We start from the raw sequence: 27,062 nt of genomic DNA, 5'->3' as shown, positions 1-27,062 counted from the left end.
GAACATTAACATTAACAATAACACAGAGATTCGTCAGGTGACACACCCACAACAGTCAACAGTAACATAATTACCCTTGTGATGGTAATCTGAGGCAATGCAATCAAAACACAAAACACCCATAGTAGTAATCTGAGGCAATGCAATCAAAACACCCATAGTTGGAACAAGAAAATGACTCAGCCAAGTCAGACTTTCAGGAATTCACAAGTCACCTTTAGAAATGTATATTTTAGAAACACTCATTATGTTAAAAAATGTCACATCTTGAAAAAATGTCTTTAATTTGGTGGAACTATTTCATTATGTGGTACCCTCGTTATTTGTGTTTAATCTCAACAGTGCAGACATTTCCATTTAAGCAACTGGCAAGCACTCGTGGATTTCTCTCCCTTACTTCCTCTCATTCTCCCTTGCTGAGTGCAGTTGATATTTGGGCCATCTGTTGGCAGTTTCATTTGATAAAGTAAGTTTCTAAAGTAGTGGAGGCATCAAGTCATGCAAAAGGTTCATCTCTAAACATACTATATTTCACATACGTGTCTATCTATAGATTTCTTTGCCAAATGTAAATACTAAGCAGACCGCCTGCCATGAGTGTACAGTATATTACCTTATGGCACAATTATAAATTCAAATGTTGTATTCAAATAGGCCTCCATGGAGTTTCTCCAGATCACAAATCAGAAATGTGTTGGAGCTTACTCACGTGCTGCAGTGAGCTAATTCACTGAGATTTAGTGCGATTATTCTTAGACACTAAGTTTCCTTGTTTTTTAAAGGAAATCTAGAGGAAATGAAACCCAGTTTTGTCAGTAGAAACTGTGCCTTGCAAAAGAATTCCCTGGTTCAGAAGTGAAGCACCATCATTTCAAAAGCCATTTTAACTTGTGCAAAGGGATACAGCAGGTTGTCCACCAATCTCAGGGTTGGCGGCTCGACCCATGGTCTCTCCAGACAAGTGTCTGGGGTCAAGACAATGACCCCAAGTTGCTCCCAGTGGCCAGGACAGTGTCTTGTATGACAGCTCTGCCACCATCAGCATGTGAATGGGTGGCAGCAGTTGTGAAGCTCTTTGTCTGGTAAGGTCAAAGCACATTAATGGCAACTCCATTTTCCTCTGGTAGTGCAACCTAAAATGGATGAGACAAGGGCATAGTTTTGCATAGGACCCTGTACCTACCATTAATTTGGGAGGACAGAAATGTCTCTACTAATATTTGAACAATACATGCCCATTATCTTTGGATTGAGGCTACGTCAACAAGACTGCATGCTAGCATTTGATTGAATGAAAGAGAGAGGGCAATCTGAAGCTTAAGTTACATGCAAATATTTAGTCATAGACATGGGGGAGGTTTTTTCACCACCTAGAAAGTAAAAGACTAGAAAGTAAGCTAAACGGCCAGTAGCCACATTGATTTAAAATGAAAAGCTGTTAGACACCACACTAGCAAGCTAACCCTGCCCTCTGTTATCTGTAGACTAGCGGTCATGCTGCTAGCTGGAGTAAACAGAAAAAAAGTGGGTGACTCAAACTACGAGTTGAATTTCATTCTAGAGACCCCATGAAAATGTTACAATTAACACAGCACCAGGCTTGGAGGAAGTTGTGTCCCTACAAAGGTAGAGACCAAACCTACACCCTTAGTATGAAATCTGTCTCTCTCATCTAAGGAGGCTAGGGAGAAAAAAAAAAACTTGCATAATGGGCCTAGGATATATAATCAGCACTGAGCAATGAAAGGAGAAAAGCAGGCAATAATTTCATAGAAAAAAATAATTGGAGATGGCAAAGAATAAGAATCATTTTTCCACAGATGATTAATCCGGATGATAGTTTTTTACAATAACAAAATGGAAATGACTAGTGCCACTGGGAGCTATAGGTGTGTTGGAGAGACAGAATAATTGCTCCCTTTGAGAATCGGAGCTGTTTGTAGGATGAGCAAATCAGTTTTAGAAAAAGGCTGCCATCAAATGTGGCAGGACCACAGCACACATTCATTACCCACATCGGACAGACAGACAGATAGGCCTACAGACCCAGAAACACCACAGAGAGGCTGACATACTGTACATGTACAGGCGTAGTGCTGCCAGAATGCACAACGACACAGTTTAATGTTGAATACAGATCCCGTCTACAAAAGACAAATGAGAGAACAAAACTCAGATCATCCAGACTGACAAACTAGGATATGAGCTCCAGGAGGGGCCGTGGAGATGCAGCGATCAGCAGCAGAAACAAACTTTACTTTTAACAGACAGCAAGTGATGCTGTGATGTACTGTAAACAGATTGTTTTGAGTGATCAGCTGTAGGCCAACAGTACATGACACCAGCAGGGCACAAACTGTGGCACATGCTGACAAGTTGCGAGCCCCGCGCACAGCTGATGTGTTCACTGTTGTTGGTTGACATGAAAACCAACGTGAAGCAGGAGGAGTTAAGTGAACATTCAGTACGTTTTGGAGTCGGTTGAACACTTTTGAGCAGAGAGAAAACATCTACCTTCCTATAGCTTTATGAGGCATTTTATGACATGTCAAATATTTCTTTTTCATATTTGGGGTTGTACATGTCCCCCCGGCGCCGGGGTAGAATACGTCCTATGACAAATGGCTCCTAATTCACGTTGCTATTCTGCCACACCAGAGAATAAAGTCATGCCAATATTTGATCTTGTGGACAATTACAGTTGCATCCATAGGAAAAGTGTTTACATGGCTCTCAAAACAAGCAAAACATCTTAATCCTGCACACGCGTCATAGTAGGTGCGCTCTGGCGCTTCCTCTACACCCATGTATGAGGAAAAAACAAATACAACAGAATTACATCAGAACAAATTGAAAACTATTGATTAAACTTTGGAATTCTACAGCTTTGAACATCATATAAACTGTTCTTTGAGAATCTGTTCATTCAGAAACCATCAGTTTATTTGTATGAGCAGCTGTTACTTGACAATACCGTATTTAAGTTTGTCATTCCGATGCATTCATCAATCACACTCTCAGTGACAGTATTGACTGTTGTTTTTTTCTTTAATCTGGTCTAAATTGGCTTATATGAATGGAGTGAACCTGGCTGACATCAATACAGCTGTTTTAATCTGCTGCTGTCAAAGCCAGACTTTGATTAATGCTGCTGTCTCTCTGATCTCAGCCATCACAGCATGCCATGGCGTTCTGTATTTAATACAGCTTCAGAGGTACTGTACCTGTATGCTCAGTAAGACTGATATGAATAGCAAATATGTGGGCAAAGTCTATGAATTTGTCACAATGAATCAGGCTACAAGGTTGACATCCTTGTTTCACAAATCAATAATTTTGTAATCATTTCAATTATCTCTTTTAATGGAAATAACATGCTCAGTGTCTGAAATGAGAAAGATATATTTGTGTGGCATGAAATAATTAATACATGCAAGTGAAATGATGAGAAACCAAGTTAATTGAATGCTATGGTAAAACATAAGAAGTGTGAGGAAGCATGACAGATGAACATTTCTTTTCAAATCTCCCTAGAGGATTAAGAGATAAGTCATATCCTATGTCTGTCTTAATATTAACTATTTATGGCACAGTAAAATACACAACTCTCAGGTTTTTGGATTCTGCACACATGCACTAACGCACAAATGTAAATGCACAAATGTTAGTACTGATAAGGAATTAATGACTCATAGGTTAACAAATAAATTCATCTAGTACAATGAACAAAACCTACAAGAATACGAATGCCTTAGCAACAGTAAGAGCCAGACAGCATAGTCACCTCTCTCGTTCCTGATAAATGCTCCCTAGCTGACTGTATGTTCCCACTTAACAACTTTTCCTCTGCTGATTTTACTTACCAGCTCATTCTCCATCATACAAGTGGGGCATCAAGTTTGCTGCTGAGATAAGATGGAAGGACCACCAAACAATACTGCAAGAAATTCTGACAACGGGCCCTGGAGCATCTGCTCAATGCATATTTCTGTTCATCAAGCCATGTTCACAGGCTCTTTTTTTTTGTCAGTGGGAGCCAAAATTAAAAACAGCGCCAACAGCAAGTGTCATTCAGTTTTATGTTGTACTGAAAAAGATGTTTTTTAAAAGTACAAAAATTGTCATGTCCAGGAGTTTTCTAGACTGAGTTTATGATTTCACAACTGCTCAGACAGTTCATACAGCTTGGCACAGCTGTTAATCTCAGATCCAGAATGCTCTAATACAACTAAAACACTTCATACACATGTCAGAATCAACTCTTGTACACAGGGCAGTGTTTGTCTCCCATTTGCAACACTTTTTCAAGCAAAACACGATGACATAAAAACACAAACAACAGGCAGCATTATAATATAGATCACTATTATCTTTGATGCATCTTCTATTAACTGATTTGGAACAATTTGAGATTTCATTTTAGCAAAAAGAATGGCACTTCTTCATTGCATGGATTGTGCTACGTTACAGTATTTTATTTTCCTCTTTCTCTCTGCATCTGCCTTGCTCACCCCTTCTCTTTCTCCCTCCCTCCTGTCCTTTGCTGCAGTCCGCCACTGTTGTTCCATTGATACTGTGCATCTCCTGATACCACTACACCTCAGCAGTGGGAGGCTAATTTATCTCACATTAACAGGTGCAGTGCAGGCTCCCACCCTCTTTGTGTGTCTGTGTCTGCTTCACCCGCTCAGCTTTGTCTGCAGTGTTCTCCCTGCACCAAATAGCAGCGTGTTTCTATTTTTCTTATTTAACAAGTAATGTGTAATGACTATACAGCCTTTGTTTGCCACACACACATTATACTGATAAAACAAATTTGGCAGAGCCCAAATTCAGGTGCATTCTGACAAACAGTTGTGAAAATGACATAACTGATTACTGATTCCCATTTCATTTTTATTAATTTCATTCCACTAGCACAGATCCACAATGTTTTTAGCAACACCTGTTCTGTCCCTACACTGATAAGTCAAACGTGTGTAAAAGGCCTGTTTAGCATGCTGGGTACTTAGGTAATTAAATGACACAGAGCCATCATCAGGGTTATTACTTTCACCTGTGTGTTTCAACTAATTTACAACAAGTCAAACTTTGTAGTGAAATTTGTCTATTTTAACGCCTATGTTTGATGATAGAGTGCTGAAAGCGAGCAGATGCACTGAGTAACACTCATCCAAGATAATTTTTCAACTTCATATCATCAGTGATATTTCTCTGATGAATATTAAGTGTCTTCACCTCAGCAGCTACAGTCAAGTAACTTGAATTAACAACATATCCAGTACATTGACATACTTTGCTTTTAATTAGTTCCAGCTAATTTTATTCTTTCTCACTGTATTAAAATCACAGTTTTTAATATTTGAGTCTCTTTATTCTCTGTTTTCTTATAATCATATGCAAAGCACTTGGTAGTTTGATTTCAAACTGTCTGCATGAAAACGCATTAGTATTATTGGTTCATCTAAATCATGTATTATTAATTTTATTAATTGTAGCTGCCTATTATATGAATTATGTGGGTTTGTTATTGAGGCACACAGTGGTTTAGACAGAGAATTACAAAGAAATAAAGACTGTTGAGGTAATATGCAATAAAGATCAGTCAACTGTTGCCTTCCTTGATATAACAATCAGTGTGCAAAGCAGCCATATGTGATCACCCTAAATTCACAAATGGCAGAGAAGCACACTGACATTTATAGGGAGGTTTAAATCACACATATCATGGGACAAATGAATTTAAACCAAGTGTTCAGTGAAGGGATGTGACAATACAAGACAGATTGCTTTTGACAGGGCCATAAAATGAAAGGACCCTTCAGTGACCTCATTACTGCCATTCACGACCAGAACATATGTATTCATTATTTTTCCTTCACCTCTTGTTTATATCCACCAAATTCTCTTTCTCTCCCCCTTTTTATAATTGCCTGACTCCAAATCAATAACATGCACTTCTTGTGCTGATTAGAATGTTACCAGGAGTGGAAACACAGCCAAGGGTATAAAAGAATTCCAGATTATACTGTCTGATAAGTTGCTGTTTAGTAAGAACTGCCAGGCAAAACAAATGCACCAATAAGAGCTCCTGAATATTGAAATATGGAGACATTATTTGGATGCAGAGGACATCTCTGAAGGACACAGATTAAAGCACTGTGGTAATTAGGTTCAAATCTGCATGTATGACATTATTTGGCATCATTTGATACGCAATACACGCTTAAAAAAAAAAAAAAAAAGAAAACGCTACAACCACTCTGCAAGGGCACATTTGTATTTTCTCCTAAAATCTTTAGAGTACTGCTTTACCTTCCTCTGTCCTTAATATGTTCACTGGTCTCAGATCATCTCCTCTTCCAACATCATTCCCTTTTCAGTAACAACACACTATTTGCTTTTCATTTCCAGTGCAATATCAGTGCACACATGCTTCCTTTTAGTATCAAAAAGCTGCCTGTGCTTGATGGTGTTTGAATAGGGAGGGGTATGCATGAAAATTCATAAGACATTGTAGACTGTCCAAACGCAAATACTTTGAGAGCAGCTACAGTTGAAGGCAGAGCGAAAAGCCTACAGTCATACACACAATAATCATTCCAGTGTGTGGATAACCGCACACACTTTCTGATTATCTTTCCTCAAAGGTATTCTTTGTAGGATTGTGTGATACAGTGATTATGGAGACGCAGAGATAACAAAGGTTTATGAACTTCTCTCAATATCTCTGTTTTCATTATTCATACAACTATTGTTTGAAACAGTGTACCTTTATCCCCATTTGTTTGACTCACTGTTTCTTGTCCTTCCCTGTCACTGTGGTCTTTTTGCCCTGTCTTCAAATGCGGCCATTTGGGACAGGTATAATCAAATGGGATGTGCTGAGATCACAGTTTACACAAGGTATACTGAACCTAATAAATATACCTCTGCATAAACAATGGAAACAAAAAGAAAAAATTATCCACATTTAGTGTTTTCATGGGAAATACATATTCCGTTTGAACCCACTGCACTAGGTTTGATAGAAACTACAGTAAGTTCAGCCATTTCATAAGTAACGTCTTTGAAAAGACGTTACTTATGAAAAAAACTATTAACTGGTTTGAAGGGTTATCACTGGCTATTTGAAATGTATCATTTCAATCTATCCAGCAGAAGCAGAGAGTACTCTGACTCACCATGGAATCAGTGAGCTTTTTGTATTTCCACCCTTACTAACTCAACATGCTTTCCAGTGAGTGGAAAGAACATTTGCCATCTGAATAGTCCTTCAGAATTTAGGAAAATACTGGCACTGCAATTTTTTGGGAAAGGAGCTTATAAAATGTCAAAAAAAAACAACTAACTTGTCTGCTTCAGCATCTGCAACTGATCACTGCTGCCAGTCCAAAACATCTAATTTATTTATTTATTTAAAAAAAATGTAGCTCTTTCTATTATCTGTTATTTAATTTCACAGTTTCTATGGTGCTTCCCCTGTAATGTCTTTACCTTGTTTTGTTGTGCCCCCTCATATTGCCCCAATCCACTCACCATATTTTGACGATAAGCAGGAGAACCAGCTGGTACATGATTCACCTGTGTAATTATCAAAAGCGCTAAGTAAACCAGTTCCATTAGCCATTTAAACACAAAGGGTGAAAATGGGCGTGAGGAATTTGTTTTTCACACTTCAACACATACACATAACACACACAGACCTCCAGTGATTCAACACGAGGTACAAGGTCATGGCATTTTCACGTCAGGACAGGATGAAAATAGCAAGAGGGCCATGAGCTGAACAGAGTGAGGCACAGTGAGTCAGTGGGCTGAAAACGTATATAAAATGAGTCAGTGGGCTGAAAGCAGAAGGTGGGTTGTGGGAGCATGTGTGCATACCTTATATTCTTTCAAGAGGAAGAGAACAGAGAAGGAGTCAAAGAGATGTTCTCAGGTTTTTAGGGGGTCAGCTTGTAGGTGGTGTAGAGAAGCACTGCAGGTCCCTGTGGATGTTCACAAACTGTTCTTAAACTCCAAACACAGGCTCAAAATACCCCTAACCCTTTATTGCAGTTAGATTCATTCTCCCTTCCTCAGACACACACAGTTTCACTGCGTTTTTGCAAATACCATCTGCTTTTACTCTGTTTTGCTTTGATAATAGGTATTGTACAGTTTATACATTTGGTGTTATACAAGCTATTGCAATCTATTATAGAAAATTATGGAAATGTGTAAAAACATTATGTAATCAGAAGGGGCATTTCAATTGCATCTAACTGTAGTCTAATAACAGATACTGCAATACCCAGCAGCCTCATTAGATCTGCCACAGCAATACAAATGGGTGCTGTACAAAATGAGGAGAGGTGGTGCGAAGGATGGTGCGAGTTGGCAGCACCAGCTTTTCCACAGAGAAACACTGTCCTCTTGTGGTAAACAATGAGAGACTAAAGGACATATAAATGGGTCAACTTGAATAATTAAATGTTTGGCAAGGAAGACCAGTTCTTAACTACAAGACAAGGCAAAGAAGTTTCCCACGTAACACAAACAATGTGTGTTAATCCAGCTTTGATAAAACCTTTCCACTGCAGCAGTTTAAATGGTTATATTTAAAAGTGTCAGTCAGAATATTATGGAGTATATGTTAGGTTTGTAGGAATAGCACACAAAAAGTGGATGAAGTAGCAGAAAAGTAGGGTTGCATGCCACACAAGATTATTTCACATTATTCTGGAATTTATTTTCTTGATAAATCTGTATTTCTTTTTATTATAAAATGTTCACTTGTTTGTCTGGACATTTCCTGACAATTGATTAATTAACTAAACTTCTCTGCTTTACAGAAAGGTTTATCAAATATAAGACTTTACATGCAACCAATATTTAGATGGACATAACTATGTGCAGAACACAAGCTAAAGCAAAAATTCACTGCCTTTAGAAATTAAATAACAAGGAGTGAAAAAGAGGCCGTCATTTGATGTTTCACCACAGAAGAAGACTGAGCTCCGTCGACCCCTTGGTCATAGAAGTGCAATAAATAGAAGATGCTCTTGTAGCTCTATATTGGTTAAGTATTCACTGTAGTTAAATCAGTTTCCGTCGACTATCAGATGAAGACACAGTTTATATGAGCATTAGTCTAATAGGTGACAGCGCACGAACATCAATAAAATTAGGACTCGAATTAGGATGTCCGTGAAGTGGACGTACCGTTCTATACGATCATGTTCTATTCCAAGGTTCCCACTCCCGGAAGTCGCCGCCCACGTCACATTCCTCATAGCGCGAAAACTGTATTTAAGCTTTGAGCTGCACAATAACAACAGTCTGAGGTTGGTTTCAGTTTATTGTATAGAAATGGCTACAGACTTCCACTAGTGTACTTGCTGGTACTACTTCGCAAAGGTTTACTCTGCTGAACAGCAAATGTTAACTGTTAAAACTGCAACGTAATGTAGCATGAAAGCCAAACTTGGCTACATCGTTAACTTAGCTAGCGTGCTAATAAAAAATAAAAAAAAAAGACTTAGCTAGCGTGCTGCTAAGTTCAGTGTGTAACGTTAGTTTTCCAGATATGTTGCCTATATATTCAACATAAGAATATGAGGACATTAAGATAATTAAAATATATTCGCTTAAAATATAGTTTGGTTTGAATTTAATCTCTGAACACATTTATGAAGTGTGAAAGAAATTAAAGCGAATAAACCCAGCGTTCCTACCTTGACCACTGGTGCATATATATTCCCATTAGGAAATCATGTAACATTCAGAATGAATGATCTTTCCTAACTTGCTATAACTTTGAAGCGACGATAATTTGGTCTTGAAGTTTGCTGTAACGTTACTGCGGGTACACATACGTTTGTTTGTTTTCCCTTTCTTCTTCTGTAGTTCAAGTCAGTGTAGGCCCAGTCTTCTTCTGTAGTTCAAGTCACTGTATACCCAACTAGGCGTATTAAGGTGAATTAAGTTGGGTTATTTTGGTGTGGTAGTAGGTAGGGGCCGTTCTGATCAACACTCCAGTCTGGAAGGTGGTGGTAATCCACCTAAAGCTGGTTGCCAACCGCCATTAATAATAGAAGAAGAAGAAGAAGGCTTATTACTGCCCTCCACAGATTTTTTTCATATCCTTGATTATACGCTGGTATTAAAAAAAAAAAAAAATTGAATAACAGCCCTTGCAATCACTTGGTGGTACTCAGGTGGACCAAGCAATGTAGCAAGAGAAAAGCAAGAAATCCCTAAATCAGAGAATTTTTTAAAATAGTTTACTTCTCTCCAAGGCATACTTCCTGCATATTATCAAAACATGTGGAACTGTCTCAGGACTACCACAATCACATAATCAATTTGAATGTTTCCCTACTATCTGCAGACATTTGTTTAATCCACAATGGCCATGTTTCCTTCACTTGCGCCCGTTCCTTTCGTCTAGTTCTGCCCATGTAAGGTGCAAGGAAAAAATAGGAGGAGAGAGGAATCGAGGAAACATGTTACTCTCTCATCAGTTTTCATCACTGCTACTCATGCTCAGCGACTCACCCTCTCTGTCTTTCTCTTTCAAACAGCAAAAATGTCAAAAATTGACAGGATGGGCATCCTTGGGGTGAGGAGCTTTGGGATTGAGGATAAAGACAGACAAGTAATCTCTTTTTTTACTCCTTTGACTGTGCTGGTTGGACCTAATGGAGCAGGGAAAACGGTATGAGACCACATCTTGACTTTTGACAAGACCAAAAGTTGAGTGTGAAGTGTGATCTGCAGAGAACTAACAGTAAATTGCGCACTGTGCTTTTGAGTTGACACCTGTACTTTGATTTGTTTTCTTTTTTTATATCTTGCAGGTAGCCACAGAAAAAGTTGGATGTAATACATTTCAAAATGATAAATGTAACAATCTTATTTTAATTCTTGGTTTGTTGTGTTTTAGACTATCATTGAGTGCCTTAAGTATGCAACATCAGGGGAACTTCCTCCTGGATCTAAAGGAGCTGCATTTGTTCATGATCCAAAGGTGAGCTCACTGTCCAGTTAACCTGACAGTTAACTGATCATACTATATGTTCTTATTATTGAACTGACTAGTATAACTTTTAATAATGATATATATGTCACTGTTTCAGTGTTAGGCCTTGTACCAGAGGCAGAATACATACTTAAAATGAAGCAGTGGTGGACTTTTGAGACAAATTATGATTTACTGGATGGGTTTGGATGAAATTGTGACTGCTTTATCATTACAACAAACTTGTGTATAGCTGTTTTGTCCTTAGTATTTTAATCTTTCTCACCTAATAAAAGATGCAGCATTCAGAGGTGCCTTGTGCATCAAAAGGTTAATTTAAGTCATGTAACAGTAAGACTCCTCTATACATGCACTTTGTCAGTATGTGAGAAACTAATCTACAAATCTTGTCAGTTCTTGCCTGAGATTTAGCCAATTAAGAAATGGAAATTAATTTGTGTTCATATATTCATGCATTTGTTCATTCATAAAGGTCTCATGACCTGTTTTTGTACTTGCTTTAGATTTGTCTAGAACTTAGAAATGTACCAAAGCTGCTTCTTCAGGTCCCATCAGATGAGTGGCTTTCACAGGATGTCTTTGTGAAATTAAATTTATGCTGTGTGAATTCCAGGATGCCCATGAGACAGATGTGCGAGCACAGATTAAACTCTTATTCACGGATGTTAACGGAGAGAAAGTGACCATCCAACGCTCCATGTGCTGTACTCAGAAGGCAAAGAGCTACACCTTCAAAAGCTTAGAGCAGGTCATCACCAGAATGAAGTAGGCCACAGTCTCAAGTTTCTTTAATCATTGTTTTGATTAATATTCCCTAGATTTTTAGGTTTTATAACCCTTTCTTTACATGTGAACCTATCATCATCCACCCAGAGATGGTCAAAAGCTGAGCTTGTCATCTAAGTGTGGTGAACTGGACAGAGAGATGATTTCTTCATTGGGTGTATCGAAGCCTGTGCTGAATCATGTCATCTTCTGCCACCAAGAAGAGTCTAACTGGCCACTCAGTGAAGGCAAAGCACTCAAAGACAAGTTTGACTCCATTTTCGCTGCAACCAAGTGAAGTCCACACATTCTTATATTTTTGTCTGTTTCTGTTTTTTTGAAAGCCATACCATCACATTAGCTAAAATAAAAGAACACATGCACCCCAGTGAAACTACTAACCTTCGTTTGCCATTCAGATATTGCCATTATGGGGAAACTCTGTATTACTACCTGTTTTTATTTCTCCCAGGTATATAAAAGCTCTGGACACGATGCGTCAGCTGCGTCTCGCGCAGAGCCAGACAGTCAGAGAGTGTCAGGTAGAGCTGCGCTACCTGAAGCAGAACAAGGAGAAGGCCCAGCAGATAAGAGAAACAGTGGCTACCAAGGAGGCTCAGCTGATGGCCTCTAAAGACAGCGTCCAGAAAATAGAGAGTCAGATTAATCCATTGGAGGTGGGTTGATGAAGCACTTATGCTGATACTGTATACAGTACTGTGCACTAAAAGTAAAGCGAGGATCCTTTTACCAAAAATTTAACTTCCTACAAGAAAGTCACTTTCGGCTTTTCCCGTAGAGGGGTTGCCACAGTGAAGATTTGAACAATGTAGAATGTCAAAAATAATGACAGATACCCACCACAAGCCTTGTTTTCTATCTAGACTTTGCAGATATATATGCTGGATTCTGATGCCTATTCCCTCTCAGTTATATGTTGGAATCACTGTACTTAATAGGCATGAGATGAAGGCATGTAGTCAGGAGGACTATAAAGCTCAACATACACTAAGCCCAACAGGTTGTGCCACGTGTAGGTATGAATAAAGTGTAACAGTAATGTCCTTTATGTTCTTATTTAATCTTCAGAATCAGCTGCTCACTATTGACACGAAACTTGTAAAAGTGATGAAGCTGGACAGTGAGGTCAAGGCTTTAGAGAGCAGGAAGAAGCAGATGGAGGAGGACAACAGGGAGCTGGAGGAAACAATGGAACAGGTAGTAATAATGTGTAATGAAAAAAAACCTTAGAAAAAATCAACTGGACTTAGATTTCTAGATTGAAGACATTTCACTTCTCATCCAAGAGGCTTCATCAGTTCTGACTGACTGGTGTTTCAGTCCACAGTTGGATATAAACACCACCGAGGGGGATAAATATCTCCGGCTCAACACCAGTCAGTCAGAACTGATGAAGCCTCTTGGATGAGAAGTGAAATGTCTTCAATCTAGAAATCTAAGTCCAGTTGATTTTTTTCTAAGGTTTTTTCAGTTTACTATGACCTGGATGACTGAGAATCTGCACAGACAAATAATGTGTAATATTTGCATATGTAAACTAACATCAATTTTTACAATGGGAAAAAAGAGAAAATAATTTTGCGGAAAGATTTACTAGGAAATTAAATTGTCAGTGAGTAATAAAAAGTGGGAGGAAACACTGGGTCCAGCACCAGAGTCATTTCTCATTCTTCATAGACACCATAGATTATGGAGACAGCACTTGGCTAAATTGTTTTGTGAAACCCAGCAAGAGGCTTTAAAGATAATTAAGAATAAATTTAAAAGATTAGGTAGAAAATGAAATGCATTAAAAGAAGCTGATGAGGTTAAAAAGAGGAAAACAAGAGGTCTCCCTCTTGAAGAGTTTATTTAGCTGCTTAATAGTACTCCAACTCTTCAGTGAATGGAGTGGTATTACTCTAAATGGAAAACTCAGATGGTGAATGAGGTTGTTGAAGTTCTGTAATGACCAGCCACTTCATCGTTGGCCTATGTGATGCTTCTGTTTCCATGCCTTACAGGAGCCAGGAATCTCTATCCTCCTCCTGTTTGACAGTGGACAGTTGAGTCTCTTGGTTTTTGTATGATAGCGGCGACCGATTACTCCTTTATGTTGATGTTTGTCACAAAGGTGAATTGTCAGTGTGATAATGTGTTAGTTCAAAATTAAAGGTGCTCCAAGCTTTTGTATTTGGCAAAATTATGGCATCTTTTTTTTTTATAAACCACAGTGTATTTTGTTACATAGTACTAGGTATAAGCAAATTGATAATGGATTAGCATTTGTGGATATGTGTGAAATTATGTGTGTTGTCATATCGACTGTCTTTACATGCTTGAAAGAATCAATCAATCAATCAATAGTAGTTGTAATCATAGGTTTCTCCCTTGACAATGAAATGGAGCAATACATTAGAAAAGTGGAGCTACATTAAAGTTGTTTATGATTTGCACCTTGTATTGTGCTGTAAAACAGTTAAATGTCAAGTAAAATCCAGCCTTCCTAGATGTAATGTTCAGTTACACAAGCTCTGTTTTGCCAGTGATATTCTCTGTTTATTGTAGATACACAAATACAGTACCTCAAACAAAATGTAGAAATGATGTAGTGCTCTTTCTATATGCATGCATATTTATGCCTGAAATAGGTGGATGATGTGTCTTCATTCCTTTTTTCCAGGTCATTTTGAAGGATCCAGTAGTGTAAATGTCATAACTCTGACCCTGTCATTTTGCTAAGCTGTAATTTGAGTTCAGAGCCATCCTAAGCAAGTGAACTGTGTTCATGGCAGGTGTTCCAGGGTTCAGACGAGCAGCTGCAGGAGATTTACCAGAACCACCAAAGGACGGTGAGGGAGAAGGAACGGAGGCTGACAGACTGCCAGAAGGAGTTGGAGAGAGCAGACCGGGACTGTCAGAGACTGAATAGAGTCAGGGCAGAGCTCCTGGTAGAACAAGGTAGTCATGTGTACCCTGCACACAAGTACCAGTCTGTGTACCAGGGTAGCTAATCAATGTTTGAACAGCTTCTTTGTTCAAATAGTATTTTGCCTGAAATTAAACAAGTACAGTGCCTTGCAAAAATATTCATACCCCTTGAATTTTTCCACATTTTGTCACATTACAACCACAAACTTAAATGTATTTTATTGGGATTTTATGTGATAGACCAACACAAGGTATCGCATAATTGTGAAGTGCACGGAAAATGATACGTGGTGTTCAAGATTTTTTACAAATAAAAATCTGAAAAGTGTGGCGTGCATATGTATTCAGCCCCCTTGAGTCAATACTTTGTCATGGCACCTTTCGCTGCACTCACAGCTGCAAGTCTTTTGGGGTATGTCTCTACCAGCTTTGCACATCTACAGACTGCAATTTTTGCCCATTTTTCTTTGCAAAGTAGCTCCAGTTCAGTCAGATTGGATGGAGAGTATTTATGAACAGCAATTTTCAAGTCTTGCCACAGATTTTCAATAGGATTTAGGTCTGGACTTTGACTGGGCCATTCTAACACACGAATATGTAGCTCTAGCTGTGTGTTTAGGGTCATTGTCCTGCTGGAAGGTGAACCTCCGCCCCTGTCCCAGATTGTCCCACCTGAGCTGTGGATCTCTGCATCTCCTCCAGAGTTACCATGGGCCTCTTGGTTGTTTCTCTGATTAATGTTCTCCTTGTCCAGCCCGTCACTTTAGGTGGACGGCCATGTCTTGGTAGGTTTGCAGTTGTGCCATACTCTTTCCATTTTTGGATGATGGATTGAACACTGCTCCGTTAGATGTTCAAAGCTTGGGGTATGTTTTTATAATCCTGCTTTAAACTTCTCCACAACTTTATCCCTGATCTGTCTGGTGTGTTCCTTAGTCTTCGTGATGCTGTTTGTTCACTAATATTCTCTAACAAGCCTCTGAGGCCTTCACAGAACAGCTGTATTTATACTGAGATTGAATTACACACAGGGGGACTCTATTTACTAATTAGGTGACTTCTGAAGGCAGTTGGTTGCACTGGATTTTATTTAGGGATATGAGAGTAAAGGGGGCTGAATACATATGCACGCCACACTTTTCAGATTTTTATTTGTAAAAAATCTTGAACACCACATATCATTTTCTGTCCACTTCACAATTATGCGATACCTTGTGTTGGTCTATCACATAAAATCCCAATAAAATACATTTAAGTTTGTGGTTGTAATGTGACAAAATGTGGAAAAATTCAAGGGGTATGAATATTTTTGCAAGGCACTGTAGTTGTTGATTTATTCTTGATCGCTTTTTTGTTGCAGTATGTTTTGATAGTATACAATCTTAAGTACCCGAGCACACATCAGAATCAATTCAAGAAATGGATTGGAGCCAATTTCATAAAGATAGGCTTTGAATACAGCTGAACTCTTAACTAAGAGTCTCTAACTAATTAACTCTAAGTAACTCTTAACTAAGAGCTCAGGCCGATGTCTAAAATTCATCCTCGCCTTGAATTCTGGGTAAATTGAGACTTTTTCCTTAAAAAAAAAAAAACTGAAGGATTGGATTAGATTAAACTAATCTAAGAGTAAAATGAAGACCATCTTAACACTACTAATCAGTCTAAAATCATTGTGAAATCAGCTCTAGAACTCAAAATATTTCCGCCGTGGAGGCTGTTTTTTCCACAAATGAATCAAAACACAAAATGTTAGTGTCTGATAAAAGAATGAACAGATGAATGGATAAAGAGACTTTTCTTGAAGACTAAATTGGCTTCTGGAAACCCCCCTCTCTTTTTCCAGGTCGTCTTCAAACGGAGGCTGACCGTCATACACAAAACATCAAGAACCGTGACGCTCAGGTGAGAGAAAAAAAATTGCGTCCATGAACTCGTATAGAATTTTAAAACATTTTATGTGACTACTCGTCTCTTTCTCAGGTTCGCTCGTTGTCAACCTATCTGGAGCTGGAGGGCTATGACAGACCACCCTTCGCCACTCTGCAGCTTGAAAGCTTTCACCATCTTGTCACTCAGAGACTGGAGCAAGAAAAAGATGCAGTCAATCAGGTTTTGGTAAGAAATGTTTTGCTTGACCTTAAAGCAACAACAACAACAAAATCACACTACCAAAGTCGTCTCCTCATGCTGTGACTTATTTCTTATACTACCCTAACCTTCTAATAGCAACAGAACTGATTAAGATTAATATATTCAAGATAATTTAAGAAAATATCATGTTATTATTTTTGCTGTTATTATTATTTTACATTTTTATTAAGACCTGTGAGAAAGATTTTCAAACGTCAAGTCAGATCTTGAATGATTGTGCTATTCATGATTGCAGTCCCTGATTTCTTGCTCTTATTACTTCCACTCAGACGGACCTGCATGATAAAGAGCAACAGAAGCAGCAGTCCATTGATGAAATGAGGGATAAGAAGACTGGCCTGGAGAGAACAGTAGAGCTTAAGAAAGACCTGCAGGGAAGGAGACAGCAGGATCTGAGGAATGTCAAAGCAGAGCTGCAGAGACTAGAGTGTTCGTCTAGTCGCCTGCAGGAGCTGGAGAATGAATTGGCTAAAGCGGTGTGTATACAAACATGGACATGCCAGGGGATTCTTAGGTTTGTGGCACACCAAGTTGGCCACCGTCGGCCATTGGTGAGCATCTGTCAGGGCTTGTCTTCCTCGTGTGTCTCGCACCTTTGGCAGTAGTGGGACCCTGTCGGCAGCTTTTCAGCCAATTCGGTGTGTTGAACTGGTGTTGGACCTCATCGGCGAGAGAGACCACTTTGATTGGCTGTTTGTCTTAGCGCAGTTTCTCCTTGTTTTCAACTCTGCAGCCTCCTTTCTTCTTCCACAATCAAAAGACCAAGGGGAGAGAACGGCAGTGCAATTTGCAACTTCTTATCAGACGTATTCTCATTTAGAATCAGCTATAAACAGCAGCTGTGTTGAATGAGAGATGCTTTATTTACACTTGGATTTCCGCTGTCTAGCTTTTCTTCTTTCCATTTCTGAATGGTGAATACAGATACTTCCACCTGCTGGTAGGGGGAGATATTTATGTCACGCAGGCGCAGAAGGTACATGCTAGTCGGCCGTTGGTTGTAGTTTGTGCAGTGTGTTCAAATGCCACTTTTTCAGCCCGACTGGCCCCGAAAAAGGTGGCGTGAGGCGACGCAACAGTTAGCCTTTGTTACTGCTAGTTCTTTCACGCTGTCTGTGTCTCTTCCCTTAGGTGTGTGACACTGAACAGGTGGTCACTGATGATAGAAACCCCACATTTGCTGTTTTCTTTAAGTCACCTCCCTTTTTTCATCTGCATAAGTTTGTAAAACACTGTATTAATGATCAGCTGTATGGACATGTACATGTATACAACCACTGAACTGTAACATAGAACTCATATGGTGCCTTGATTATACTCTTTTGATTATATGACTTTGTGTGTGTATTTCTCTTTAGGAGCGTGACTTGCAGAGCACAATGCAGAAATCCACCGTGGATGATCTGAAGGCTGAGGTCGTGGAGCTCCAGAAAGAAAAGGCTGAACTTGACCGTGTACAGAGACGACTCGACCAGGAGATGGAGATGCTCAACACACACACCGCTGCACGCACGCAAATGGAGATGCTGAAAAAAGACAAGGTTGTTAATATTCACGTCTGGCCTATTATCAGGCTAGAGCCCTTCACACTATGAAAATGTTACAAATCACCATAAACACAAACTGCCCTACTATACTGTCTTTCTGAGTGAACCTTTGTGGTAATTTAACCTTGTTTGTTCATCTCCTCTCTCTCTGTCTTTTTTTTCCTCTTCATCTTTTTCTTTTCTGTTACTGGCCTCCATCAACTTTTCTTTTCTCCTCTGTCTATACTGTCTGCTTTCTCCAGACAGAAAAGGAGGAGCAGATACGCAGGATCAAGTCTCGTCACAGTGAAGATCTTGTGTCATTATTGGGCCACTTCCCCAACAAGAGAGAGCTGGAGGATTGGCTCTATGCCAAGTCTAAGGAAATCAACAGTACCAGGGAACGACTTGCCAAACTCAAGTTAGTAAGATTTGTTAGCATTAAAGAATTAGATTTAGAAGTGTTGGCACTGACTAGTATTATGTTTCTTAATTTTTCTCAGTAAGGACTTAGCATCAAATGAGCAAAATAAAAGCCACATTGCTGCTGAGCTGCGTAAGAACGAGCAGCAGTTAGCCAGAGAACAAGAGAGGTTCTTCAGTGTGTGTGGCAGTCAGGATCTGGAGCAGGACCTGTCGAAACTGCAGGAAGATCTGGAGAAGACATCTAAACAAAGAGGTGAATGCTACAAGATAAAAATGGAAGAATGACAGGCGACCTTGGAGATTTAAGATACCGTCCTTAAACCCTGTGAAATGTTGTTCCTCGTCTCTTTATATTCATTTCCTGTTACCTCTTTAATGTCAACTTTCAATGGGATAGATAGGGCAAGAGATGGTGTTAATGTGAGTGACATTAATAGTAGTCTAGACTTGGAGAAAACCTTACAGACAGGTGAGACGATACTGCCTGGCCACATTAATAGTCCCACCTGTATTATATGCCATCAGTGCAACACTTCTGCTTTAACATCTGTCTTTATTAAACTCTAAATGTTTTTGGTGAAATTGTCATAAAAGTATTTGTTTATTATTGTGGTCATAGTTAAAGGTAGTGTTGTACTGGACTACATTTTATTCCCAAGATTAAAAATTAAATGGCTAGAAATGAGAATGCTATGGACACTTTAAGCTACAAAGCATTTATGTTATTTTTATTGAAAATTATGTGATATGACTCCTGGCATGGATGACGTTACAGCCAGTACTAGAATCTCATTTTAATCTTGTAATTGTCTTCTGCTGTCTCTCTTGTCAGTATTGGTTGAGTTGATCTCAGTGTTTATTGCAGAGCAACAATGGAGCTGATGACTGCACACACACAGGTCTAATTCTAGTAGTAGGTATATTGATAAAAGTGATACAAATGAATATAGATGTATTTGTTTTTTTTGTATAGCCATGCTAGCTGGTGCCACGGCAGTGTACACTCAGTTCATCAGCCAGCTCACAGAGCAGAGAGAGCCCTGCTGCCCTGTGTGTCAGCGTACATTTCCTTCAGAGTCTGATCTGCAGGAAGTTATCAGTGACATGCAGTCCAAACTACGCCTGGTGCCAGACAGGCTAAAAAACACTGAGCAGGATCTGAAGAAGAAAGAGAGGAAGAGGGATGAGATGTTGGCTCTCAAACCTGTCAGGTAAAGAATAACAAGTGTACCTGACTATTGTGTCATGAAATGTCAAAAAATTGATGAATTTAGTTTAAGTTATATCAATGGCAGGATTTTTGTTCTACCTTAGAATGTGGCTATTTTGTCTTCAGGATATTATTATTGATTCATCTGTCAAATTCCACTGGATGGAGCTAGATTACCATACAAGTGAGATTTTATCCTGGCTCTGTCCACTGTCTCTTCATGACCTGAATAAAATCCCACAAATGAGCGGGTAGTTACCTGGCTGACATTCTGTTAGTTTTATATCTAACCTTTCGGGAAGGTGGTTGATATTCAGAAGAATTTAACTGATTGAAATGGTCGAGTCTGGCTCATTAAAAAGAAATAATAATATGGCTACTGAGTTGTCACATGGGGAACCACAGGAACTGTGACTGATCGGCATGGGAAATGACCCAGCCACATACAGTGCCTTGCGAAAGTATTCGGCCCCCTTGAACTTTGCGACCTTTTGCCACATTTCAGGCTTCAAACATAAAGATATAAAACTGTAATTTTTTGTGAAGAATCAACAACAAGTGGGACACAATCATGAAGTGGAACGAAATTTATTGGATATTTCAAACTTTTTTAACAAATAAAAAACTGAAAAATTGGGCATGCAAAATTATTCAGCCCCCTTAAGTTAATACTTTGTAGCGCCACCTTTTGCTGCGATTACAGCTGTAAGTCACTTGGGGTATGTCTCTATCAGTTTTGCACATCGAGAGACTGAAATTTTTGCCCATGCCTCCTTGCAAAACAGCTCGAGCTCAGTGAGGTTGGATGGAGAGCATTTGTGAACAGCAGTTTTCAGTTCTTTCCACAGATTATCGATTGGATTCAGGTCTGGACTTTGACTTGGCCATTCTAACACCTGGATATGTTTAGTTTTGAACCATTCCATTGTAGATTTTGCTTTATGTTTTGGATCATTGTCTTGTTGGAAGACAAAGCTCCGTCCCAGTCTCAGGTCTTTTGCAGACTCCATCAGGTTTCCTTCCAGAATGGTCCTGTATTTGGCTCCATCCATCTTCCCATCAATTTTAACCATCTTCCCGGTCCCTGCTGAAGAAAAGCAGGCCCAAACCATGATGCTGCCACCACCATGTTTGACAGTGGGGATGGTGTGTTCAGGGTGATGAGCTGTGTTGCTTTTACGCCAAACATAACGTTTTGCATTGTTGCCAAAAAGTTCGATTTTGGTTTCATCTGACCAGAGCACCTTCTTCCACATGTTTGGTGTGTCTCCCAGGTGGCTTGTGGCAAACTTTAAACGACACTTTTTATGGATATCTTTAAGAAATGGCTTTCTTCTTGCCACTCTTCCATAAAGGCCAGATTTGTGCAGTATACGACTGATTGTTGTCCTATGGACAGAGTCTCCCACCTCAGCTGTAGATCTCTGCAGTTCATCCAGAGTGATCATGGGCCTCTTGGCTGCATCTCTGATCAGTCTTCTCCTTGTATGAGCTGAAAGTTTAGAGGGACGGCCAGGTCTTGGTAGATTTGCAGTGGTCTGATACTCCTTCCATTTCAATATTATCGCTTGCACAGTGCTCCTTGGGATGTTTAAAGCTTGGGAAATCTTTTTGTATCCAAATCCGGCTTTAAACTTCTCCACAACAGTATCTCGGACCTGCCTGGTGTGTTCCTTGTTCTTCATGATGCTCTCTGCGCTTTAAACAGACCTCTGAGACTATCACAGTGCAGGTGCATTTATACGGAGACTTGATTACACACAGGTGGATTCTATTTATCATCATTAGTCATTTAGGTCAACATTGGATCATTCAGAGATCCTCACTGAACTTCTGGAGAGAGTTTGCTGCACTGAAAGTAAAGGGGCTGAATAATTTTGCACGCCCAATTATTCAGTTTTTTATTTGTTAAAAAAGTTTGAAATATCCAATAAATTTCATTCCACTTCATGATTGTGTCCCACTTGTTGTTGATTCTTCACAAAAAATTACAGTTTTATATCTTTATGTTTGAAGCCTGAAATGTGGCAAAAGGTCGCAAAGTTCAAGGGGGCCGAATACTTTCGCAAGGCACTGTAAAAATTACTGCAGGTAGTGCAATGTAGGCCTAACTTCACAAAGGTTTATTCAGCTACTGTACAATGCTGACAAAATACTAAAGTACAGCTAAAGCTTATATATGTAAGGCTCCTGACAAAGGATCTCCCAGTTCTCCCAGGTCATTTTTCACAGAAACACCTTTTTATATTACAGTCCACACCAACAACACAGTAGTTTTGGAAAATAACTAAGTCAGGTTTTAACTTGAAGATACTGGTGAGGACATGTTGAGTTCACCAGAGTCACTTTTATCACTGACTTTATCAACCCAGTGCCTCTATGTTACTTTCTGCCAGCTTGGTTGAGCTTGTGAAATGTCTTGTGAAAGGGGCTTTACTCAGGATTTCTGTTCTTACACAGGACCTTTCCTTTTTCAGTGTGGTAACTGCTTGACGGACCGGCCTGACAACAACACAGGGACACCCTCCTGTCACAGACATAAGTATGGGAGCGAAGGTCAGACATCCTCCCATTTCTTCCTCCAGCACTTCATGAATGAAATCCCTCCCTGCTGAGCGGTGAGTCCCGGATATCGTTTAGATTAAGTCTGCAGTCCTCCATGTATTCTCACTTGTGTTTGTTTTATAATTGATTTATTCATCCACTTTTCTTTCAATAATAAACTATTTAATGTGCAATTCCTGTGAGTTCCTGTGATGAAAGATTCATACTGTCGATTTTTAGTTTTCACCTACACTTTAAAAGTCTTCATCTGAAAGCACTGGTTTGGTTGGCGCAGTAAAAACAACATTTTCCTGTCTGGTTTTCTAATATAAAATATGAAGAATATTTAATTTGACTGATGAGGGTCATTATTATAAAGATAGTGTTTTTGTTTGTTTGGTAAGTACATGTTAAGTACATCTTGTCAGTCAGAATGAAATATCCTGATGTAGAGTACTTTGAAAAGTGCACTCATATGTCATCATAAACCACATTATTATGATTTACCATTTAGATTCATTCTGAAGATGTTAGATATTACCAGGCATCTGAGGAAAAGTACAACCGGGTCATGTACAAACAAATGTTTTCTTTTTCACAGATTTGACACCACATAAAAAAGAAGACAGTTAAAAAAAGGGGAAGTGGCAAATTTACTGAATCTCAAAACTCAAAACTGCTTTGTGTGGTCACACAGCTTTCTCCTTCCCATTTTTATTCAACCACCAAACCTACAACTGCTTTTAAGAGAAGCACATTAAATCACATTTTTGACCATCTTTCCCACATTTTCACACCGACTCATCTATCTGGGTGAAACAGACCAAAATGCCACTGAAGCAAAATGACATGTTAAACATGACGACCAACGTTTACCATCCAACCTGACAGCACTGGAGAGGATCTGCAAGGAGGAATGGCAGAGTATCCCCAAATGCAGGTGTGAAAAACTTGTTGCATCATTCCCAAAAAGACTCATGGCTGTATTAGCTCAAAAGGGTGCTTCTACTAAATACTGAGCAAAGGGTCTGAATACTTATGACCATGTGATATTTCAGTTTTTCTTTTTTAATAAATCTGCAAAAATGTCAAACATTCTGTGTTTTTCTGTCAATATGGGGTGCTGTGTGTACATTAATGAGGAAAAAAATGAACTTAAATGATTTTAGCATATGGCTGCAATATAACAAAGAGTGAAAAATTTAAGGGGGTCTGAATACTTTCTGTACCCACTGTATAGCAAAACCTAAGTCATAGGTATTCTAAACCCCTGTGTTAAGTATAAATCTAGTTAGTATTCATGGGACCCCCTCCTGTGTTCTGAGTGAAGTGTTTCAGGTGTTGCTTCGTGGCAACAAACCCTAGATACTTCAAAAGAGTATGTTAAAATTCATGGCATAGTAGAATTTTCAAGTGGACATCCATTTAGTCATGTATGGGAGGCTTCAGAGGAACCTGTTCCCTGAAAAACCACAAGGCATCAGAAACTCCTTTACTCTTTGCTCAAAGTATATTTCTTTTCTTTTTCCTGTCTCCCAGACTGGCAATTGAACAGTTGCAGGAAAAGGAGGTGCCTGAGCTGAAAAACCGTCTACACACAGTGAACAGAGAAATCGAGAGACTGAAGGATGATTTGGAGGAGCAGGAGACTCTGCTCAGTACTCTGATGTCAGAGGATGAAACAGTCAAAGCCTGCCAACAAGACATTTCTCTCATGGACAGATACCTGGTACCATCCTCCTGCTTTCTCAGTCTTTGAGACCACCTCTGTCCAACCTGTACATTCTGATCCTCAGTAAAGACACAACCAGTTTCTGCCTCTACTGCTTTCATTTTTACTCTTTCTTCCCTTTTAATCTTTACACCCTTTTTGTCTTAATCCGCTCTTCACCCAGAATGTTTTCCTTGGTTCCCTGTCAGCACTGTTTCTCATTTTCGCAATTTTCTGATTTGTCAGAGAAGAAACGTGATTTAATTGGCATTTGAGTTGTGACACTGACATAATCATCACACTAACACACTTATAAAGTCCCAAAAATTGCTGTACCCTCCGGTCTTGTACATAATTTTTTCTCTCCAGATGGACCTTAAAGAGGTGGACAGGAAAATAGCTCAACAGGAAGCCAAACTCCAGGGGGTAGACCTGACCAGAACCATCCAGCAAGTCAGTCAGGAGAAACAAGAAACTCAACTCAAGATAGACACCAGTAAGATGACATAATACAGGCACACCCATTTAGAGGGACATTTATTTTTATTACAGTGTTGATCTTCTGTTGTAGTTTCACCATCTCTTCTTGGTCACTTGTTTTATCTTGAACTGCTGAGATGTGATCCCCACATGTTTGACGCAAAGTCAAAGTCGTACAGATCATCAGGTTAAACAAGACTTTTTTTTTTTTTTTTTTAAAGATGTTTTCTTTTGTTCTCGCCTGTTTGTGTCCTTGCAGCCTCCAGCAAGATGGAGCTCAAACGTAAGCTGATTCAGGACCAGCAGGAGCAGATTCAGGCACTGAAAAGTGCCGTGAATGAGACGAGAGCTGAGAAGCTCCAGCTGAGCAGTGATCTGCAGAAGCAGCAGCAGCTGGCGGAGCAGTGTGTCGAGTTCACCGCTGAGATACAGGCTTTAACCAGAGACATCAGGGTACTTTTTGTTTGTTTGTTTGTTTATGCAAGCTTCTTCTGAGAAGTTGTAATATAATTTTCATAAATGGTCACTGTGTATGGCCTGCATTGATTCACTTTTTTATATGTGCACAATAACAGTAATGCTGTGGTGTTTATGTTTCACTGTACTTTTAGTTCACCTCTTTCCATGTTCTTGTTTACTTCATTTCTTTTACAGTAAAATAAGAATGTCTGTTCCCTATAAATATGCCATTTTGTCCCTTTTCCCCTACGATGTGTCCAACTAGGAAGCAAAGGAACAGCTGTCCCCTTTGTCTGCTGCTTTAGAGAAGCTGCAGCAAGAGAAGCAGGAGCTGATGGTGCGCAAGAGGGAGAGGCAGGAAGAAGGACAGGAGAAGGTGGATACATTCTCTCTTCTGTCTTTGTTTCACTGCACTTGTGTTCTTTACTGAAAGCTGCATGAATTCTGCAACAGTGGCTTTACTCACATGGCAACGGGACAAGGTAGATTATGACTGGATATATTTAATATTGAGATATTAATAGTCAACAGTGTTTTAAGGAGCTTAGAAGGTTATAAAAATATATACTGTTGTGGTTCCATAGTTTAAGAAATGGTACTAACCAGGTCATATCCTGATAATGATTGAAGTATCACGGGGAATTGTTTACAAGCAGTTGTGAACTACTTGTGCTACATATGACTTTTTGGATGCCTACTCAGTCTTGTCACTATTCTAACACTCACTGACAGATCGGTGCTATAAAAGAGAGAGTGAAGGTTATCACCACGCTGGAAAAAGACATCAACAAATACACAGATGAGGGCAAAGATGAGTACAAAGAGGTAATAGGTTTTCCACTATCCTACTAGATACATGTGTTTGTTTGTTTTCTGGTTCCTCCATGTGTCATTTTGTCATGGACATTGCATACATACATTTACTATGCACAGTAAATGTATGCTGTCTTTATTCACTTTGAAACACCTGCTTAGTTTGCCCATTTCTTCACATGACCTTATCATTATTTTTGTTGATATTATCTGTATAAGTTTGACTAAAATTGTATGATTGATGATTTGTGAAATTATTGAACATCTGCTCCTGTTTCTCTTGTAGCAAAAAGAGTCTGAGCTTCAAGAAACTAATACTCATCTACATGAGGCTGAGAAGCATAAAGAGAAGATCAACAAGGAGATTGGAAACATTCGCCAGGACATAGATACCCAAAAGGCACAGCCTCCTGCTTCATTATTGTCATATTTAATGTTTTTCTGTCTCTGGTCTTCCATTTTTATTGAAAGTTACAAGTTCAGTCCATGATTGTACCGGCGAGGGCAGTGGAACACTCTTCTGTATGGTCTTTAACTAAAACACCTACTTAGAGATGGGTATTGCCCCGGCAGGTTTCTGCTGTAGGAACATGTAGAGAGACATTGCACAAGTACTTTTGATAGTAGTTAATACATTTGTACCTTTTTCATATTTCTTAGGTCCAGGAGCGTTGGTTGCAGGACAACCTGACGTTGAGGAAGCGTGTTGAGGAGTTGAAGGAGGTTATGGCTCAACATGAGGCTCGTTCAAAAGAAATGGGCAATATGCAAGTGTTGCAGCTGCGCCGGTAAGAGCACTGTACCATTATCATTCATGTGTAAGATCACTGAGTTTGATAGCATGATAAAAGGGGCCCAAGCTGTACAGAGGTTAAGTGTTCAAGATAGCCCCAGTCTCCTTTATCTCAGAGCTGTCACACTTGTATCTGTAAACCATATTTTCTACTGGGCACAGCGGCACAGAATGGCAGCATCACAGCAGCCGGAGCTGATTGCTGCCACTCTATCCTAAACTGC

General features: G+C 39.4%; 1 protein-coding gene and 1 long non-coding RNA gene across 5 annotated transcripts in view; one reads left to right on the top strand and one right to left on the bottom strand.

The window, feature by feature from the left end:
* Positions 1 to 999: 999 nt before the first annotated feature.
* On the bottom strand, positions 1,000 to 10,138 carry LOC109960034 (uncharacterized). Its single transcript, XR_002274933.1, has 3 exons — positions 9,720 to 10,138; positions 7,888 to 7,991; positions 1,000 to 1,133 (listed from the first exon to the last, which is right to left on the bottom strand). It is a non-coding gene; the product is annotated as an uncharacterized LOC109960034 (long non-coding RNA).
* The window catches only part of rad50 (RAD50 homolog, double strand break repair protein), a 28,587-nt gene continuing 10,733 nt past the window's right edge, over positions 9,209 to 27,062 (top strand). Inside the window, exons 1-22 of one of the 4 annotated variants that reach the window (XM_020599850.1) lie at positions 9,209 to 9,329; positions 10,569 to 10,702; positions 10,931 to 11,014; positions 11,640 to 11,791; positions 11,900 to 12,085; positions 12,264 to 12,468; positions 12,881 to 13,009; positions 14,587 to 14,752; positions 16,569 to 16,627; positions 16,706 to 16,840; positions 17,146 to 17,352; positions 18,235 to 18,417; positions 18,666 to 18,823; positions 18,906 to 19,081; positions 19,802 to 20,039; positions 24,122 to 24,311; positions 24,663 to 24,789; positions 25,033 to 25,226; positions 25,498 to 25,608; positions 25,965 to 26,057; positions 26,332 to 26,445; positions 26,706 to 26,833. In XM_020599850.1, the coding sequence (XP_020455506.1) occupies positions 10,574 to 10,702; positions 10,931 to 11,014; positions 11,640 to 11,791; positions 11,900 to 12,085; positions 12,264 to 12,468; positions 12,881 to 13,009; positions 14,587 to 14,752; positions 16,569 to 16,627; positions 16,706 to 16,840; positions 17,146 to 17,352; positions 18,235 to 18,417; positions 18,666 to 18,823; positions 18,906 to 19,081; positions 19,802 to 20,039; positions 24,122 to 24,311; positions 24,663 to 24,789; positions 25,033 to 25,226; positions 25,498 to 25,608; positions 25,965 to 26,057; positions 26,332 to 26,445; positions 26,706 to 26,833 (3,164 nt within the window). In that variant the 5' untranslated portion in view covers positions 9,209 to 9,329; positions 10,569 to 10,573. The other 3 variants (XM_020599851.1, XM_020599853.1, XM_020599852.1) reach the window with 3 other exon arrangements.

Source organism: Monopterus albus, unplaced genomic scaffold (genome assembly GCF_001952655.1).
Source record: "Monopterus albus unplaced genomic scaffold, M_albus_1.0 scaffold42.1, whole genome shotgun sequence".
Taxonomy (NCBI): Eukaryota; Metazoa; Chordata; class Actinopteri; order Synbranchiformes; family Synbranchidae; genus Monopterus; species Monopterus albus.
This window is presented reverse-complemented; position numbering and strand designations above follow the sequence as displayed.